Source organism: Danio rerio, chromosome 25 (genome assembly GCF_049306965.1).
Source record: "Danio rerio strain Tuebingen ecotype United States chromosome 25, GRCz12tu, whole genome shotgun sequence".
NCBI classification, from domain to species: Eukaryota; Metazoa; Chordata; class Actinopteri; order Cypriniformes; family Danionidae; genus Danio; species Danio rerio.
The window spans coordinates 30,940,857-30,959,531 of NC_133200.1; the positions used below are offsets into that span (position 1 = coordinate 30,940,857).

The 18,675-nt window shown below is 37.6% G+C and overlaps 1 protein-coding gene across 7 annotated transcripts in view; it reads left to right on the plus strand.

The window, feature by feature from the left end:
- slc15a5 (solute carrier family 15 member 5) overlaps positions 1 to 18,675 on the plus strand; it is a 48,792-nt gene extending 30,117 nt beyond the window's left edge. For 3 of the 7 annotated variants that reach the window (XM_073943260.1, XM_068217545.2, XM_073943257.1), the window contains 8 exons: positions 2,409 to 2,631; positions 6,342 to 6,511; positions 6,616 to 6,836; positions 6,914 to 7,100; positions 11,106 to 11,294; positions 17,973 to 18,104; positions 18,196 to 18,304; positions 18,396 to 18,675. In XM_073943260.1, coding sequence (XP_073799361.1) covers positions 2,573 to 2,631; positions 6,342 to 6,511; positions 6,616 to 6,836; positions 6,914 to 7,100; positions 11,106 to 11,294; positions 17,973 to 18,104; positions 18,196 to 18,304; positions 18,396 to 18,540 — 1,212 coding nt within the window. In that variant the 5' untranslated portion in view covers positions 2,409 to 2,572 and the 3' untranslated portion in view covers positions 18,541 to 18,675. Of the gene's footprint in view, positions 1 to 2,358; positions 2,632 to 6,341; positions 6,512 to 6,615; positions 6,837 to 6,913; positions 7,101 to 11,105; positions 11,295 to 17,972; positions 18,105 to 18,195; positions 18,305 to 18,392 lie in introns of all 7 variants that reach the window. The other 4 variants (XM_073943259.1, XM_073943256.1, XM_073943261.1 and 1 more) reach the window with 3 other exon arrangements.

The window sequence follows — 18,675 nt, forward strand, 5'->3', positions numbered from 1 at the left end:
TTAGAGTATTGCAACATTTTACACTTATAAACCACAATATTTATTTTTTAATTCACTCAGTGCGATGTTCAGACCCAACTGTGTTAACCACATCAGCTAAACTCTCCCACTCTATTTTTTTCTTTTGTTGTTTATTCCTCTGGAGCACCTCCAATTCACATTCTGTTCAAAGTTTCTTTTTTTGCTTGATTTTGCCATTGCTTTTTCGTTGGGTTTTGCCAAAGTAGAGTCATTAGCATATTCATATGGGGGAGGAGGCAGGGAGGGGTTTTGTGCTTGTGCATGTTGCGCTCAGTTTCACGTTCATTCGGATGTACAAAAGAATATGCGTGAGATTCGACGTAAGCAGTGTTTCATACATCTGAATTTTTTTCTGCGTACGCACATTTACAGCTTTGTGTGTACGCAATGTTTTAGTAAGATTTTCACGCAAGTCTTCGTACATGAGGCCCCAGGTCTCACTGGAAGAAGAGACAGTACTGTCTCAATGTGATATCCTGGCTAAATTAAGGAAATAAATAAATAAACATTTTAGATAAAATCCAAGAGCTCTCTAAGCCTCCATAGACTCCAATAATCATTAGAGGTTCAAAAATGTTCATCTAAACTAAGCAATTTTATAAGGCTCAAGTGTGTAGGTTCAGTTTCACTTTTAGGGCAAAAACAGATCAAATAAAGAAAGACAAATAAAAAAGGCAAATAAAGAAAGATTATTTTCATTGTCTTTAACATTTAATACCTAAAAATAAATATAGGAGGCTAAAGCCTCCTTTTCACTGCACACGACCAACAACAGGCGACAGACCAGAAGTCGTTTATTTCCAATGGAGAACAGTCCAGGAGCTGCGTTGAGTTCCGAGCATCTCCGTATGCGGAAAATTCGGATCCGAATTGAGTTGCGGATCCGTTCGAAATATTTGAACTCCTGCAACTTGACCGTATGCGACCTGCCGACCGGATATGATGTATTCCAGTGTTGTCCAAGCAGATCAGTGCGCGCAAGATGAGAAATAGGAGTTTATTTGGTTATTTTTTAATTATAAAAAGTCCATATTAAAAAAAAACTTTTCTGTTCATAAATGTAAGTAAGAAAGTAATAAAAATATATATTTTTTTAATGTTGTCTCCACATTCCCTCCAATATTTTAGCGGTCGATGAGTTTCTAGGATTTATTCATTCATTCATTTTCATTGTCGGCTCAGTCCCTTTATTAATCCGGGGTCGCCACAGCGGAATGAACGGCCAACTTATCCAGCAAGTTTTTAGGCAGCGGATGCCCTTCCAGCCGCAACCCATCTCTGGGAAACATACACACATTCACACACACACACACACACACACACTACGGACAATTTAGCCTACTCAATTCACCTGTACCGCATGTCTTTGGACTGTGGGGGAAACTGGAGCACCCGGAGGAAACCCACGCGAACGCAGGGAGACTCCACACAGAAACGCCTACTGAGCCGAGCATCGAACCAGCGACCCATCGACCTTCTTGCTGTGAGGCGAACGTGTTACCCACTGTGCCACTGCGTCGCCACTTTCTAGTATTAATTTATCCATTAAACTATGTAAACGCACAGAGAATAAAGGCTCTTGCTTTTGCCCTCCTTCATTTCGGACACCGTGAGAATCAGCTTCTCCCCCGTGGTGCACGACATCACTGAAAATACTGTGCGGCTGCCACAAGGGGGCGTATTCCGACAGTCGTGTCCAAATGTCGTGTGCAGTGAAAAGGAGCCGTAAGAAAAAAATGCTAATTTTAGGAGGAAAATTCAGACGACACTAAGAGATTTTTGTATCTGAGCTCTTCAAATACATTCTGAAAACAGACCATATGCCTTCGGTTGTTCAATCGGATTACTATCAAGCTACGAGAATCCTTTTGTGCGCATATAACACAAAAATAATGTTTTATTGAACAGTTTCTTCAAGGGTCAGTATAGGGTGCACATTCACAAGATGTCTGTGCCTATTATTTTATGTCATACTCACATCCGCTGTTGACGTATTACCTCAGATTACCTCAAACTGATGTTTTGATTGAACTACTGAATGCATGTGGACTGTTTTGATTATGTTATCTGGTATTTTTCTCAACCAGTCAGTGAATAAGCTCTTAGAATTAATCTAAAAGTTAAATCTTAATTTGTGTTTTGACAATGAACGAAGGTCTCAGAAGTTTGGAAGAACATGAGGATGAGTAATAACGACACAATTTTAGTTTTGGGTAACACTTAAAAACAAACTTAAAAATAAGCAGGACATATCTTAGCATACATGGAATAATGTGTCAGATAACAGGGGATCTTGGTGATGGGAACAACCAACTTAGTTTATATCTATGTTGGTAGAGCAACAATTTGCAATATAATATCAATGAATTCTTTTCTTTTTTTTATAGGAACCGCTTTGCTTCCTGTCGTCGCGTTCCCTTTTGAGGATTTCTATATTAACACACATAATATAGTGCATCAGCTTGAGCCTCATGAGCAACACATACTATTCTACTTGGCACTGATTGCTGTGGCTCTTGGTATCGGTGGCATTCGAGCAATCCTCTGCCCAATGGCAGCCTATCACCTTCAAAGTTGTGACCAGCCCAAGCTATTGTCCTTCTTCAACTGGTAAGATGCTAAAATATTATTATCTTATAACCCTAACAATGAATTTGCTGTACATTAATGCATTTAATACATTGCACGTTACTCTAGTCTTGGACTTACATTGAAAGCCTGTAAGAAGGTTATGGTTATGTATGCTATTGATGCCAAATGTGCTGCTGTCCATGTTTAATTTGTTTCATTAGCTGTAGTGTCCAATAAAGGTTTTATGAATTACAGTTAAACGCACAACCTTTGATTCTAAACAAGTGTTGTGTAAACAGTCAAAAAGCTGAACATTGGGTTGTTTAAAATCTACTTTTACAATGTAGGTTGTGTCAAATCAGCTTAACATAGAAGTTCTACTAAATTGATACTGTGTCGGCCCAGTTTTCAGAGTTGAAGTTCAGTTTAGTTTAGTTCAGTGTGGTTTAAATTTAACTGCTGAAAGTCCAAACACTGAAGAGCAAATCCATCAATGCGCAGCTCCACAAGTCCCGATCCATTCGAGCCAGTGGTGACAGTGGCGAGGAACAAACCAATTGATGAAAGTGAAGGAAAAAACCTTGAGAGAAACCATGCTTTTGGTTGGGCACGACCATTTCTCTTCTGGCCAGTCTAGGCAGTGGAGGCTGGAGAACGCTGGATGTCCATCGTGTAGAAGCTATAGGTGTAAGTAGCTCACCGGCAGGTGTTCAGGCTGGCCCCCGGGATCAATGGGAAGACTTGTCTGTAACTGAGGTATCAGGAATTAGTCTCATGCTCTCCACTTTTCCATGACCACCACAGCATCCACTCAGGATACAGCCTGGTCCAGGATTATGGAAACCTCAGGATAAGGAAAAACAGACTAACATAAGTGTAGATGTCATTCAAATTATAATGTATTTTTCATAATAATCAGCTCAGTGTAATTTAAACAATTAAAAGCATCAAACTAAATCACAATCCCTTTAAGAGTGATACACTTAAAGGTGCAGTGTGTAAGTTTGACACCCAGTGGTTGAACTAAGTATTGCACTCCTGTATCAAAACAAATGGAAAGCGCAGGTTTCCAGATTGAGGGCAGGAGCGAGTGGTTTAAACAGTATTCTAGATAAAAGCAACGTCACCTGATAGAAGGAATATTCTCCATATTAAAATTACTTTTTGTTCTAACCAACACATCAAATTGATATATATTTCTTACAGCTGAACAACAGAAAACTGACAATGATCCCCTCAGGTACACCTCATGTGCTTTATTCAGTGTTAAATGCTAACAATGTGAGTTTGAATGTCGTTTTACATGACATTTATTGCCATACTACTGAAAGCGGCAGATAGTTCACCTCAGATCTTAAAATTGAACTTTAGAACTAAACACGTGATTCAGCATCTACATTTAATAATGTTAAAGAGGGTAAATATGTATTAAATAGATTATAAACCTTACCATTTTGTGAGTGAGTGTATATTATGCTGTATTTAAATTTCTGTTGTGTTTCGTCTAATGCAAACCACCAATTTGCTTATCATTGCATATCTCGTCATGAAGCTTGTTAGGACACACGGTTACCTTCTAACCTGCTTACCTAATGTTTACGTTCATAAGATTTACATTATTTGCTAATTAATAACCTCATGTGGAACTCTGAATCTGGCTCATTTCGGAGTTCATATGATACTGTCCACCAGAGCCAGAGGCCGCATTTCAGCCACGAATGCATGCTTTCAGAGCCTTTCTAAATGAATAAATGAATGAATAAATTAATAAATTAATAAATAAATTAATTAATTAAATAAATTCGCTGTTTTCCACCCAGGCAACTCGGGGTGCTGAAATATAATTTGCTAAACAGGCATTGAACAGGTTAAAAGAACATGAACAAAGAGAGCGTTCCTACACGGAAAACACATTTTCAAAGCAGAATATCTGACTTCAACATTGTTTTTCAGATAAACAAGAATGTTCACTTGGCATGTTCATTAAATATCTGCAAACATATTACGGTATTTTTATGATTTAGAAGAGTCAAAAACTTACATACAGCCCCTTTAAGTGTCCTCCTAGGCTTCAGTTCATGGCACCAGGTAAACACCATGGGGACGCTTCTCTGTTTCAGCCTATGTAACCCGGTGAACGACAAAACAATAACGATAAAACTCTGTAGCACAACCTTGTGTTGTCTGGAATAGTGCTGTCCCATTAATGAAATTTTAAAAAGGTCCATTTCCTGCTAACATTTAAGTGCTTTTGAGCGCGTTCTTGAACACTGCTGATTTGCCATAATATTCACTAGTGCTTAACAGAAATGACTGTGATTGGCCATAAAGGTCATCAGTTCACTGCTCTTTACCAAGTGCAAACACAGATACATGGAAACGGGAGCATTTTAAAGCCGCGAAGATTAGTCGATTGCTCGTCTTGTGTTCGCATTCGATAAACAGCGGAGAAGTGCAGTGAACTGATGACCTTCATGCTAAATCACAGTCATTTCTGTTGAGCATTTTTGTTGAGCATTGGTGTTTAAGAATGCACTCAACAGTGCCTCAATGTTAGCAGGAAATTGGCGTTTTTTTTTTTTTTTTTAGCTTCACTACTGAAATTCAGTATTGTGACAAGTCTAATATAGTGAAAGAACCAGTTCATTGACTTGAGTTTGATAAATGGCATCTAAAACATGTGTTTGGTCAAGAAAATGTTAGCTAACTAGTCCCATTTCCCTTAACTTAGCTCAAAGTGAGGTCTGATATCCCTTTCTATTTACACTATCCTTTCAGAACAGACCTTCGGGTCCCTCGGAATGTGGTGAAATTACAAATTTGTGTCACTTTCTCTTCCCTGATAAGATATACAGCGAGGCACACAAGGTTCCTGTGTGACTCAGGTGCTACTTCCGGGCTTCTTCCCACCACAGCCTCGATTTCGCTTTTAAAAAATGGCGGTCATGGGAAATCAGTCTATAGCAGGGGTGGGCAAACTCAGTCCTGGAGGGGCGGTGTCCTGCATAATTTAGCTGCAACACTAATCGAACACACCTGAACATCCTAATCAGTGTTTTCAAGATCACTACAAATCTACAGTAAAACCAGGTGTGTGTGTGATTAGAGTAGGAGCTAAACTGTGCAGGACACTGGCCCTAATCACAGAGTTTGCCTACCCCTGCATGACCAGAAAACTGATGATTTCCCTGCTGAAAAATCCAGCTAAAATCAGCTTGACAAGCCTGGTTTAAGCTGGACATAGCTGGTTTTGCCTGGGCTCCCAGCCTGGCTAGGCTGGTCAAGCTGGTTTTAGCTGGTCATCTCCCAGCCTGACCAACTATGACCAGACTGGAAATGGCTGGAAACCAGCCTGGAAATGGTCAAAACCCCTCTAAAACCAGCCTGGTCGACCAGCTAAAACCAGCCAACCAGCCTAGGCTGGTTTAAGCTGTTTTTTTCAGTAGGGTTGGAAGACATTCAGTCATTTCGCAACGGTTTTATCCAAAAGTGACTTACTATGAGGAAGGGCTTGTTGAAGACAAGTGGCAGCATTCTGAAACATTTGCAGAGGTTTAAGAGTGAACGACAGTAGTCTAGTTCATAGGTAGAGAGCTTTAGATTAGAGAAAAGAAAGTGCATTCAATTCATTGTTCTGTAAATGCGCAAGTTGCATGTTCGTCATACACAAAAAGAGGTAAATCAGTCTGTGTGCTTACTGTGTGTAAATCAGTGTGTACATATATGTTTCAGCTATCTACAATCCACAGGTTTTACTGGATGGTCAACCTGAACTCGACAGTAGTTTTTTTGGGAATTGCCTACATTCAGCAGTCAGTTGCCAAAAACCTGTGTTTTCTCATCCCTTTCACGTCTGTTCTCCTCGCCCTCATCGCCTTACACATGGTGCGCAACAAACTGACCTTCCGTCCCAAAAAAGGTACGTTTTTAAGTCAACAATCATTTTAAATGTTATCTGAAAAAGAAAAAAAAATCTACCTTCTCTTCCTCAACAACATACATTTTTGTTCTGTGGAATAACAGGTAGTTCCTTGCTAACTACACTGGGAGTGTTCCTGAATTCTTTCAAAATGTGCTGCCTCCATTATCGCCATTTGAGTGGAGATGTTGCCAACTGGCTAGATCGTGCCAAGGAAAACAATGGAGGTTGTTACAGTGAAACCAGTGTGGAAAATGTCAAGATACTGGTCAAACTTTTCCCTCTCTTTGGACTTCAGCTTTTATATCGAGCTTGCATTACCCAGGTGAGTTATGATGCACAATCACGGCAGTGTTTTAGAAATGAGCTCCTGTAACAGATCTATTACAATTCTTTTAACAGATTCCATCAGGCTATTATCTGCAGACCATGCATTCCAACCTAAAACTCAATGGCTTTCTCTTGCCTGTAGCAGTGATGAAGGTCATCAGTATATTGCCGGTGTTGATCTTAGCACCACTGCTGGAGCTTCTGAATACCTACTATCAGTCTCCAAAGAAAAAGCTGCCCTCGCCAGCAACATTCATAAGTGAGCATTATGACTACAAATAATGAACTGTTAACTCAGTGTATGCTTCTTTAACCTTTGACTTTCTGATTACAGCTTGCTGTGTTTTGTTAACAGAAACAAAAAGAATCATGCATTCAAAAACAATCTTGCTTGTTTCTCTGGGAAATCTTAATAAAACCCAAATGTATAGAATGTAATATTTCATTAAGACTTGAGAGGCCATTGGCGACTAATGTCCAACTATGAAATCACATTAACAGTTGAATGCAGCATTAAGGGTATACACTTTATTAGGTACACCTGTCCAACTGCTTGTTAACGCAAATTTGTAACAAGCCAATCAGCAAATCAATGCATTTAGGCATGTTGACATGATCAAGATGATCTGCTGCAGTTCAAACCGAGCATCAGAATGAGAAAGAAAGGTGATTTAAGTGACTTTGAACATGGCATGGTTGTTAATGCTTGACAGGCTGGTCTGAGTATTTCAGAAACTGCTGATCTACAGGAATTTTCACGCACAACCATCTCTAGGGTTTACAGAGAATGGCCCGAAAAAGAAAAAAATATTCACCGAGCAGCAGTTGCCTGGTCTGATGAGTCTCGATTTCTGCTGCGACATTTGAATGGTAGGGTCAGACAGGCCCGGATTGGCTAATCGGGAGGACCGGGAGAATTCCCAGTGGGCCGGTCCGTTTTTTGGCCGCGAGGGCCGGTATCCCTAGCTCCAGAATCGGTTGCTCTCAGCAGTCACACTTTTTAAATTTATTTATCTATTTACTTGACACTACCACAGCCTTTTTATTCATTAATTTACCGCAGCTCTACTCTTTTTATCTATTAACTTGGTTAAGTAACACTGAGCGGTTGTTGTGGTTCAGTGGATAGCACGTTAGTTTTCGATCCCGCAGACCCGGGTTCAATTCTCGACTGAGTAATTCTTTTTTTTTTTTTCATTTTTATTGTTAAGACATATAATACTGTTAGGGTTGTTGAACATTTGAAGTTCTAAAGCAGTTGTTTTCTCAAAAAAAAAGACGTGATAGTGTCATTATAAACTGAATTGGAAATTACCTTATTTTAATATAGTCAGTCGTGAACTGAGGTGGGCCGGTCTGAGGCTTGAAACTCCAGGGCTGAAAAGGAGTCCCACTCCGGCCCTAGGGTCAGAATTTGGCATCAACAACATGAAAGCATGAATCCATCCTGCATTCTATCAATAGTTCATGCTGGTGGTGATGGTGTAGGGCATTTTTTCTTGGCACAGTGTGGGCCCATTAGTACCAATTGAGCATCTTGTCAACGCCACAGTCTACCTGAGTACTGTTGCTGACCATGTCCATCCCTTTATGACCACAGTGTATCCATCTTCTGATGGCTACTTCCAGCAGGATGTGTCATGTCATAAATTAAGACTGGTTTCTTAAACATGACAATGAGTTCACTGTACTCAAATGGCCTCCACAGTCACCAGTTCTCAATTCAATAGAGCACCTTTTGGATGTTGTGGAACGGGAGATTTGCATCATAAATGTGCAGCCGTCAAATCTGCAGCGTGTAATACTATCATGTCAATATGCGTCAAAATCTCTGAGGAATATTTCCTGTAGCTTGTTGAATCTATGCCATAAAGGATTAAGGCAGTTCTGAAGGCAAAGGGGGTCCAACCCTGTACTAGTAAGGTGTACCTAATAAGGTGGTGAGTATATATTTGAATGTAATGCAGTCAATGCAATATAACAATGTATCTACATGCAAAGGGTTTGCACACACATGACAACTTTGTCTAAGCAATCACTGTTGAAAGAAATCAATGGAATTGACTTCATACTGTACCTTAAGCTGTATCTGAAATCATACTGTATACTCTTAAATACTGCACTATTTAACAGATCAATGATTTGTTGTGGTGTCCAAAACACTTGGTCTTGTCTTAAATGGCACACTTTATGTGGACCTTCATTCTCGTTGCCATATATTGCATATGCTCACTAAGGCCCCGTTTACACTAGTGCGTTTTAGTTTTAAAACGGCATTTTAGATCAAAAACATTCCGCGTCCACACTAGCGTTTCACCTAGTGTTTCTGAACATATCTCCGTCCACACTACGCCACCAAAACGTATATCACGTGACCATTCACGCACTCTGGGCATGCGCGTTCTAGTATAAACAGGAACCATGTGTCTCGCTCGGCAATTGGTTATGGTTAGTCAACAAATGCAGGTTAAACAATGAACGCGATGGAAAAGAAAGCAAGAGAGGAATTTTTGTGGACAGACGACGAAGTCGAGTTGTTACTAAACGTAACAAATGAATAACTGCACAATGGCGCCTAAAACAGACAATAGTGCAAACAACGCTCCCATTTCTGTGTTCATGTTGTTGTTTACAGTGAAGGCTGGTCTGCTGTCTTCTGGTAGCATTAAAGCCATGTGTTACAGTCATGTGATAGGGGTTTGACGAATAAGGGAAGGATGCGCAATAACACAAAAGCCCCAATCAGGTAGCGAATCTCAGCAGCCCCGCCTCCGTTTTCTGATGTCTCCGTTTTTCCCCATCCACACTGAGACGGAGCAGCAGTGTTTCAGAATGAAAATGGCCTCTCCAGAGTTTCCAAAACGCTCCGTTTTCGGTGCTCAAAAACTCCGGCGTAGTGTGGACGGATGGCGTAACCTTAGCAAAACTTATGCGTTTTCAAACTAAAACGCACTAGTGTAAACGAGGTGTATGCATACCTGTCAACATTTGGATGTGAAGACAAGTGACTTTCAAGCCAACTAATTTTGACTGCACCTGATTGGCCGCTGCATTCATAAAATAAAAGTGATTGGTTACAAGACTCTTGAGGAATAGTTCAATCAAAATTGAAAATTTACTCACCCTCAAAAAAAGGTTCTGAACCATTGAGCTGCTTTTTTTGGTTGAACTCAAAAGAAACAGTTGACTTCCATTGTTGGAAAAATAAATACGATGGAAGTCAGTTGTTAACGATTTCCAATATTTTGCATAATGACTTTTTTAGTGTTCAACAGAAGAAAGGCAAAAAGTTTTTGTAAATGAGTAAAGAAATTTTTCGGTTTTGGGTTAATTTTCTCTTAAAAATTTAAGAAACAAAAAACAATGTCCCAAATAATACTGCGAATTGGTACTGTTTATTTATTTTTACATTTCTCTTTAATATTGAAAGCCATAATAAATATGTTTAATTGTCAATTTCAAGCCATTTTTGCCTTAAGCCCTTGTTTATTTACAACGCTGTTACACAGTGTAAACATTTTAAGGTAACTAAAAAGGATAGTTAACCCCAATAAGGAAAAATACTTTATCATTTCCACTCCCTGGTGTGGTTTTCGAATTTTTTTGAAGACAAAAGAAGATATTTTGAAGAATGCTCGTTGCTGGTAACCATTGAATTAAATAGTAGAGGACAAAATACTATGTAAGCGTTTTTCAAAATATCCTCTTTTGTGCTAAACAGAAGAAAGAAACTAAAATGGGTTTTGAGCAAGTGAAGGGTGAGTAAATAATGGTTTTCATTTTGGGGTGAACTACAAGAAAGAATATTGCTTTGAAAGAGAAACCTATTTTATCGAAGTGCTTTAGTTTTCGACAGTTATTTAAGATTTTTTCGTTTTAAAAAAATTTTGAGTAAGCCAACTAAAGAAATTTTACGTCAGCTTGGGATCTGAGCGGTATTTCTGGTGCGCAAGCGCTCGACCATGGAGCAGAATCACACCGCCCAGCTCTGCTCACATGCTCTGGCTGCTACAGTATAATCAGTTCAGTATGTTCACTATGTTACATAATTGCCCCCTGCTGGCCGTGTATTTCTTGTGTTAAACCATGTTGTGCTGTGCCGCACTTTACTGCAGTAACGTGCTACACCACTTTATATCACTCGCACATTCTCAGTAGCCATATCTGTATTTTTCAGTAGTCCTTTTCTGCATGTTAGCCGATTGGTGGCACTGTACCACATTTAAATAAATCTATACAATTTTCTTATTTCATATTCTTACAGCTATGGGTCATGGTTGTGCAGCTCTCTCAGCACTGCTAGCAGGAATCTCAGAGATCCACAGGAAGGATTATCCAGAGGTGGAGCAGACACTATCAGGAAAGGTCCTGCAGGTGTCATCAATGACATGTTTCCAGCTCACGCCCCAGTACATTTTACTGGGAGTGGCAGAGGCCTTTGTGACTCCAGCATGTATGTATTTTTGGAAATATACAGAATTCATTACATCGTTTTAAACCCTTAAAATTCAAAATCAATTTGCCTGATCTGATTAATCTCAATTTCCATTCCACCATTTAATAATAGAGCCAGGATTTGGAATAAACAACATGAAAGCATGACTGGCTGTGTAATGGTGTGGATGACATTATTTTAGCACACTTTGAGAACCTTAGTTTAAGTTGTGCATCATTAAAAAAATTAGTCAACCAAAAAATGAAAATTATGTAATTCAGTGGTTCTCAAACGTTTTTCATCAAGTACCACCTTAGAAAAAAATTGTCTCTCCAAGTACCACCAAAATAAGCAGTATTGAAATACAGTAGCATAGTACAATGGTTCTCAAAGTGGGGGTCGGGACCCCCCGAGGGGTCGCGGGACAATGAAGGGGGGTCGCCTTGTGATTTCCAAAAATCTAATTATTTTTATTAAACCATAAGAATTACCATATTTTATCCATTACCTACTGAAGAGAAAAAATATTCGTATATACCATATATAGTTACTATAGTAGCTTATAGTTACTACTTTTATTGGATTGCAACCCCTGGGGTAATTACATTGTATTAAAGACACAGTAATAGTGTCAGATGCAGCAGATTTCATACATAGCACCTGGTTAAACTTTGTGGCCCATTTACAGCTCTCATACATTAAAAAAATTAAAAGAAGAATAGACTTGGGTCCATTGGTGTGTGTGCGCCATTGCATGCAAGGTTTCTGTATTTATAACCACCTCAGAGGATATTGGGGGTCGCGAGTCACTGGCATTGTCATTTTGGGGGTCGCGGCCTGAAAAGTTTGGGAACCCCTGGCATAGTAGGCCCAGTAAAGCAGCTACAACTCTGCACAGTTAAAAAAACCTGGCAGATTACCTCAGAAATTTAGGCATATATGGCATATTATATACATAATTTTTAATCCATTTTGAAATGTATGTTGCATGTACATGACATATTTCATTCCTCCGTGTACCACTAGAAGAAAGCCCGCGTACCACAGTTTCAGAACCACTGATGTAATTAATTATCCTAATGTTAAAGAGCCCATATTATGGGTTTTTGAAAATTCCCCTCCATGTAGTGTAACACAGCTCTAAGTGAAGTGAAGTATCCAGCTAAGGCTTAAATCTGTAAGAATACAGTGTTTAAAACTGTTGATTCATTTATAAAAGAGTCGATTCATAGTGCTTCAAACGAGTCGCCTTGATACCAACTCATTAGGTGTTTCGCCATGACGTACGAACGAAACAAAGTTTTTCACGTGCACGCGCAAACCCGGGAGATTTCAAACCTGAGGCCCCGCCCTCTGACGCAGTAACCCAGACACACACACACACACACACCCACAAACACACGCACACAAACATGCCGGTCGATTGAAGTCACATTGCAGATGGATATATTGAGTCTCTACCCAAAGATGAAACCTCAGCATTATAGCCAAGCAGTTGGAAACTACTGGAAACTTCTGGAAGCTACATGCTACAAAGAATACTTCATCTGAGTTTGTTAAAGGAAGGATCAGTAAAGAGTAACTGATGGACGTCAGGATGGGTTTCTTCCATTTCTCAAGTGTAAGTACGTGCGGTTAAAGTTGTTGCCTCGTTGACTCTAGCTTGCAAATGTATTTAGTTGTGATTTGTTACTTGTAACCGAGTGTACTGTATCAGGTTAACTGGCTATATTCTCTTAACGCGTGCAAAGTCACGTTAAAAACGCGACGCGTGCTGCTTTGTTTATGGAGCTCCGTGGTAACGTTAGAGGTGTGCATACCCGCGGCTGTCCCCGCGCCAGATTTCTGCGGCGCGGGAATAAATTTCCGAATAAATCGCCGGAGCGGTCGGTAACGGGTTTGATTTGGGACGGGAGTGGGCTGCCTGAGAAAGAGAAAGATGTGTCCGCTTGGTGCTTGTGTGTTAGTGCGCACGCGCGCGTATGAGAGAGAGAGAGCGAGCGAGCGAGCGAGAGCTTTATCCTTGGTGCTGTGTGTGTGTTTATACAGATTTTCGGTTTTGTTCTCCCCCGCTCTTTAGCGGGATCGGGCGCGGCGGGCAGAATACGGGGCGGGTTCTAAGGCTAAAACCTGGCGGGTGCGGGCGGAAGCGGGAGCGTTCTCGTCCGGAGGTGTTTGTGTGTGTGTGGCAGCTAAAATCCACGCCTACACTATCTAGCGTGTATGAACTGTGATTACTTTTTAAATTGCTGATTAGCTATTGGCCATTTCACTCTCTGACTGAAGGCAGTCGACCAATCGCGACAGACTGTCATCGGTCCAATCAGCGCAGATTAGCTTCGCGCTAAGGAGGGGTTTGGGAACAAATGAATCACTGAACGATTCATACAGGAGTCGCTGGGATAATTAGGTAAAAATAAATGCAGATTATAAGACCATGAAAGTGTTTTTTGACCTTGCATGCATATTAGACTGTTGTTGGAGACCCTTACAACCAAGATATGACCCTATTTCATGTATAATATGGGCTCTTTAAGGCTTAATCCCAATTCTACCCCTCAGCCCTTCCCCTTCTCCCTACCCCTCATTTTGTGCAATCCCATGAATGGGTAAGGGTGTCCCAATTCTCTTTAGCTTTAGGCGTAGGGCTAAGGGGAAGGGGTAGATAGCCCTCGAAAGAGAGATTTTTCAGGACCACACTCAAAACCAAACGGTAAGAAAAGTTCTTAGAATACACCAGCCACAACAGCAGGATAGCTGCACCCGGAAGTCAGGAGATGCACAAATTAGTATTTTTGTCATTATTACAATTTTTTATAACAAACAAGCAAGCACATGTTTTAATACATTTATAACTGCGTTCGTGTTTTATCATCATGCCATCATAAAAAAAACGCTAAAATAAAAACCGCTAAATTTTGCTATCTATAATCCTTAATAACTCCTGTACAGCAGTTCCACAACATTCTGTCACTCAATGACACTCGTATACACGAATGTCAGTAAAGTCTAGTCATTGTCAATGGGCTTTTTGCAGTGTCTGCTACAATGTTAATGTTGTTTTTGGTGTGTTTACATAGATGAATATGGCCACTGTGTAAATGCACAGTTTAGTTACAATCTTATTGCCACATTGGATTGTTATGATAGCATAATATATGCCTTCAGTGATTTCTTAAAGATAAATACCAAAACAAAAAAGCAACTGGAATAACTGCAGCAGTCGCGATCGTCTGATCTCATAAGAAGCAGGAGATCTTAATGACATATGATGACGTGTGCAGGTGTTGTAGTGCTGTCCCGTTTCTTAGGGGTAAATTTTGAAGCCCTTCCTCTTCATCCTCTGTTGTAAGGGCCAAGGGGAAAGAGAAGGGGTACAAAAATAGAATTGGGATTGGGTCATAGAGTTGTGTCATCATGGGCCTAACCAGGGGCGATTTTAGGATTTTCATATATATATATATATATATATATATATATATATATATATATATATATATATATATATATATATATATATATATATATATATATACTCTGTAAGAAAAAAAATCGTAAAAAAAGGTCAAATGACTGGCAGCTTTGGCTGCCAAACAAAAACCATAAAATTACAGTAAAATGTCTTTGTTGAAATAAAGTGCGAAAAATAACAAATCTACAGATATTTTCATTAAAATGTTTACAGAAAAACATTGTTATTTTACAGACTTTTCCAAGATTATTACGATCAAATCCGTTCAATAAAGTTACACACAAAGAGTTTTACTAAGGAACACTGTTATTTTACAGACTTTTCCTAGATTATTATGATCAAACACCATCAATAAAGTGACTGCACTAAAAGTTGAAGAGAAAACAATGTTATTTAAAAGAATTTTCCCTAAATTATTACAATTAAACACCTTTCATAAAATGCCAAGACATGCTCATGGTCGTAATTTAACAGTTTTATTTTGGATCAAAAAATTTTGGAAAAAACAACAAACGAGATACAACTGATTAAAATTCTCACAACCTTAAAATTACAGTTGTTACATTTTATTGAATAGTGTTTATGTAAAACATGTAGAGGTTTAAGTTATATGGAATAATTCAGTTACAGATCTTAAATGAAATGGAACTGTAACGTGAAGAGGACGTTGACAAAGAAGTGCAGATCCAAATGCAGGTTTATTACACAGAGATGGTCAGGCAAACAACAGTCAACACAGGGGCAAACAGATGTAACAATATGAAGGGAATTCAGAGTCATGGTCAAATAACAGGCAAATGGTCAGTCCCGGCAGCAAACAACGTAAACAATTAACAAATCAAGGCAAAAGAAGAGAAACACATCATAATGTTCACAGTAACAGTATAACAAGACTAAGCAATTGGTCTTTGCTGCTTTTAAAGTGCATGTAATCAGTTCATAACGATCCTCCGACTGTGTGTGTGCAATCAGCAGAATCTGGAACAGGTGCATGTGAGCACTCTTAGTGTGTAACTTTATTGAACAGATTTGATCGTAATAATCTTGGAAAAGTCTGTAAAGTAACAGTGTTTTTCTGTAAACATTTAAATGAAAATATCTGTAGATTTAATATTTTTTGCACTTTATTTCAACAAAGAAATTAAACCGTAATTTTATGTTTTTTGTTTGGCAGCCGTAGCTGCCAGTCATTTGACATTTTTTTACAATTTTTTATTTTTTTTTACAGAGCAAGTAATTACAATTTATTACTTTAATTTTACGTAATTTTAAATGTACTTCATAAAAAACAGGAAAAAACACTGTGTAAATAATACGGCAATTTTATTGTATAAAACAGACAAATTGCTGTAATGTGTCTTTACTTATATAGTACATAAAATAACAGTCAAGCTGTTAATTTACAGATATTGTTTGTAATTTTTACGGATTTTTGAATATAATTTAAAAGAAAAGAAAAAATACCGTATAAGTAATACTGTAATTTCCCTGTATAAAAAACAAAGATGTAATTTGTCTTTAATGATAAAGTACCTAAAATAAAAGTCAAACTGTGAATTTAAAGAGATTGTTTGTCATTTTACTAAGTTCTACATATAATTTTAAATGAAAAAAATTACTGTAAAAAAATTTAGGGATATTTTCTGTAAAATTAGGGTTTGTTTTTACAGTGTATATAATACACACACACAACTCTATGGCCCAATCCTAATATATATTCACATTTTTGATTGAACTAACCCTGTTAATGGAGAAACAAATATACTGTAAAAAAAAATCTTTAAAAAAAGTTCAAATGACTGGCAGCTACGGCTGCCAAACAAAAACCATAAAATTACGGTTTAATTTCTTTGTTGAAATAAAGTGCAAAAAATAATAAATCTACAGATATTTTTATTAAAATGTTTACAGAAAAACACTGTTATTTTACCTTTTTGACTTTTCCTAGATTATTACGATCAAATCGGTTCAATAGTTACACGCTAAGAGTTTTACAAAGGAACACTGTTATTTTACAGACTTTTCCTATAGATTATTATGATCGAACACCATCAATAAAGTGACTGCACTAAAGGTTCAAGAAAAAACAAGGTTATTTAAAAGAAATTTCCCTAAATCATTACAATTAAACACCTTCAATAACATGCCAAGACATACTGATGGTCGTAATTTAACAGTTTTATTTTGAATCAAAAAAGTCTGGAAAAAACAAGAAACAAGATACAACTGATTAAAATTCTCACAACCTTAAAATTACATTTGTTTCATTTTATTGAAGTGTTTATGTAAAACATGTAGAGGTTTAAGTTATATGGAATGATTCAGTTCCAAATTATTACTTTAATTTTACGTAATTTTAAATGTACTTTAAAAAACAGGAAAAAACTGTGTAAACAATACGGAAATTTTATTGTATAAAACAGGAATATTGCTGTCATTTGTCATTACTTATATAGTACATAAAATAACAGTCAAGCTGTTAATTTACAGATTTTACAGATATTGTAAATATAATTTAAAATAACTATAAAAATACTGTATAAATGATACTGTAATTTCCCTGTATAAAAAACACAAATGTCAGTAATTTGTCTTTAATGATAAAGTACCTAAAATGAAAGTCAAAATGTTAATTTAGAGAGATTAGTTGTCAATTTACTAAGTTTTGCATATAATTTGAACTAACAAAAAAATTACTGTAAACAATTTAGAGATATTTTCTGTAAAATTGTATTTTTTTACAGTATACAGACTAGAACATGAAGAACAAAATTTGAAAAAAAAATCACAATAAAAACAGTAAGAAATTAAACTAAACAATCAAACAAAAAATGGCATTTAACACACATAATTTACGATAATATAAATGTTAAGCTAATGAAAGAAGTATGTGTAAAATACAATAAATGTGAAATGTTTCAATTAATAATGTTGAAATTCTAACGTCTAATAAACACTTGAATGTAAAATTATTTGCGTTCCTGTGAAATTAAAAAAATATATTTTCAAATATCTCCCTAATGCTATGGAGAATAAAAAATAAAAAAAAACTTTAAACATTTTCAAAATGCAAAAGCTTTAATAACTAATTTTTCATATGTAATTAGAAATTCTAATAAGAAATTCTAATAAATTATTTTGCTAGATAGTTCACATCAAAAGTCAAGTACTAGCCAAAAACATTGTGAAAATCATTCCACTCTGTCTTGTTTCTCTCTCTCCAGGCTCTCTCATAGCCTTCTGTCTGACTCCCAGCAATCTTAGAGGCGTCTCTTTGCATTTCCTAACCCTCTCGTACGGAGGTGGCTGCTTTCTGGGAGCTTTCCTCATTCACTTGCTTTATTTTGTGTCAGGAGGTAAACACACTTCACTCTTGGAAATGCCAAACTTTTGTGCAATTATGGATGTGAGCATGAACCCACATTTAAAATCAAAATGTATTTACAGGAAACTTCTACCCTAATAACCTCAGCAGTGGCAACATGGAGAGGTTTTTTTTTATTCTGGCCACATTGATGGCTATCAACACACTTGTGTTTTGGAGAATATCACAAAGGTACACTATTGGCCTGTTTCAGGCATTAAACATGGCATAATGAAAAACATGTGTAGATGGATGAATCTTTACAAGGTTATTTTTTTAGCAGGTATGCAGATTTGAGCGTGGAGCTGAGTAGCGGTATAAAAGACAGTCCTCTGTCAGAGAAACTCCTGCAGTACAAGACCTGTCTGCGCTTTTATGACACAATGGAGCGCTCGGACACCTTGACGTCTATGGAAACTGTTTTGTGAATTCGCTGTATGTAAAAACTCTGTAATGCTGGCGTTACATGAGATTTAATCTGAATGAGTTTCATTGCTTGAGCAATAGCTGTAAATAATGCTATTTAAATGTTTTCAAATAAAACGTTTTTTTTATGATATACT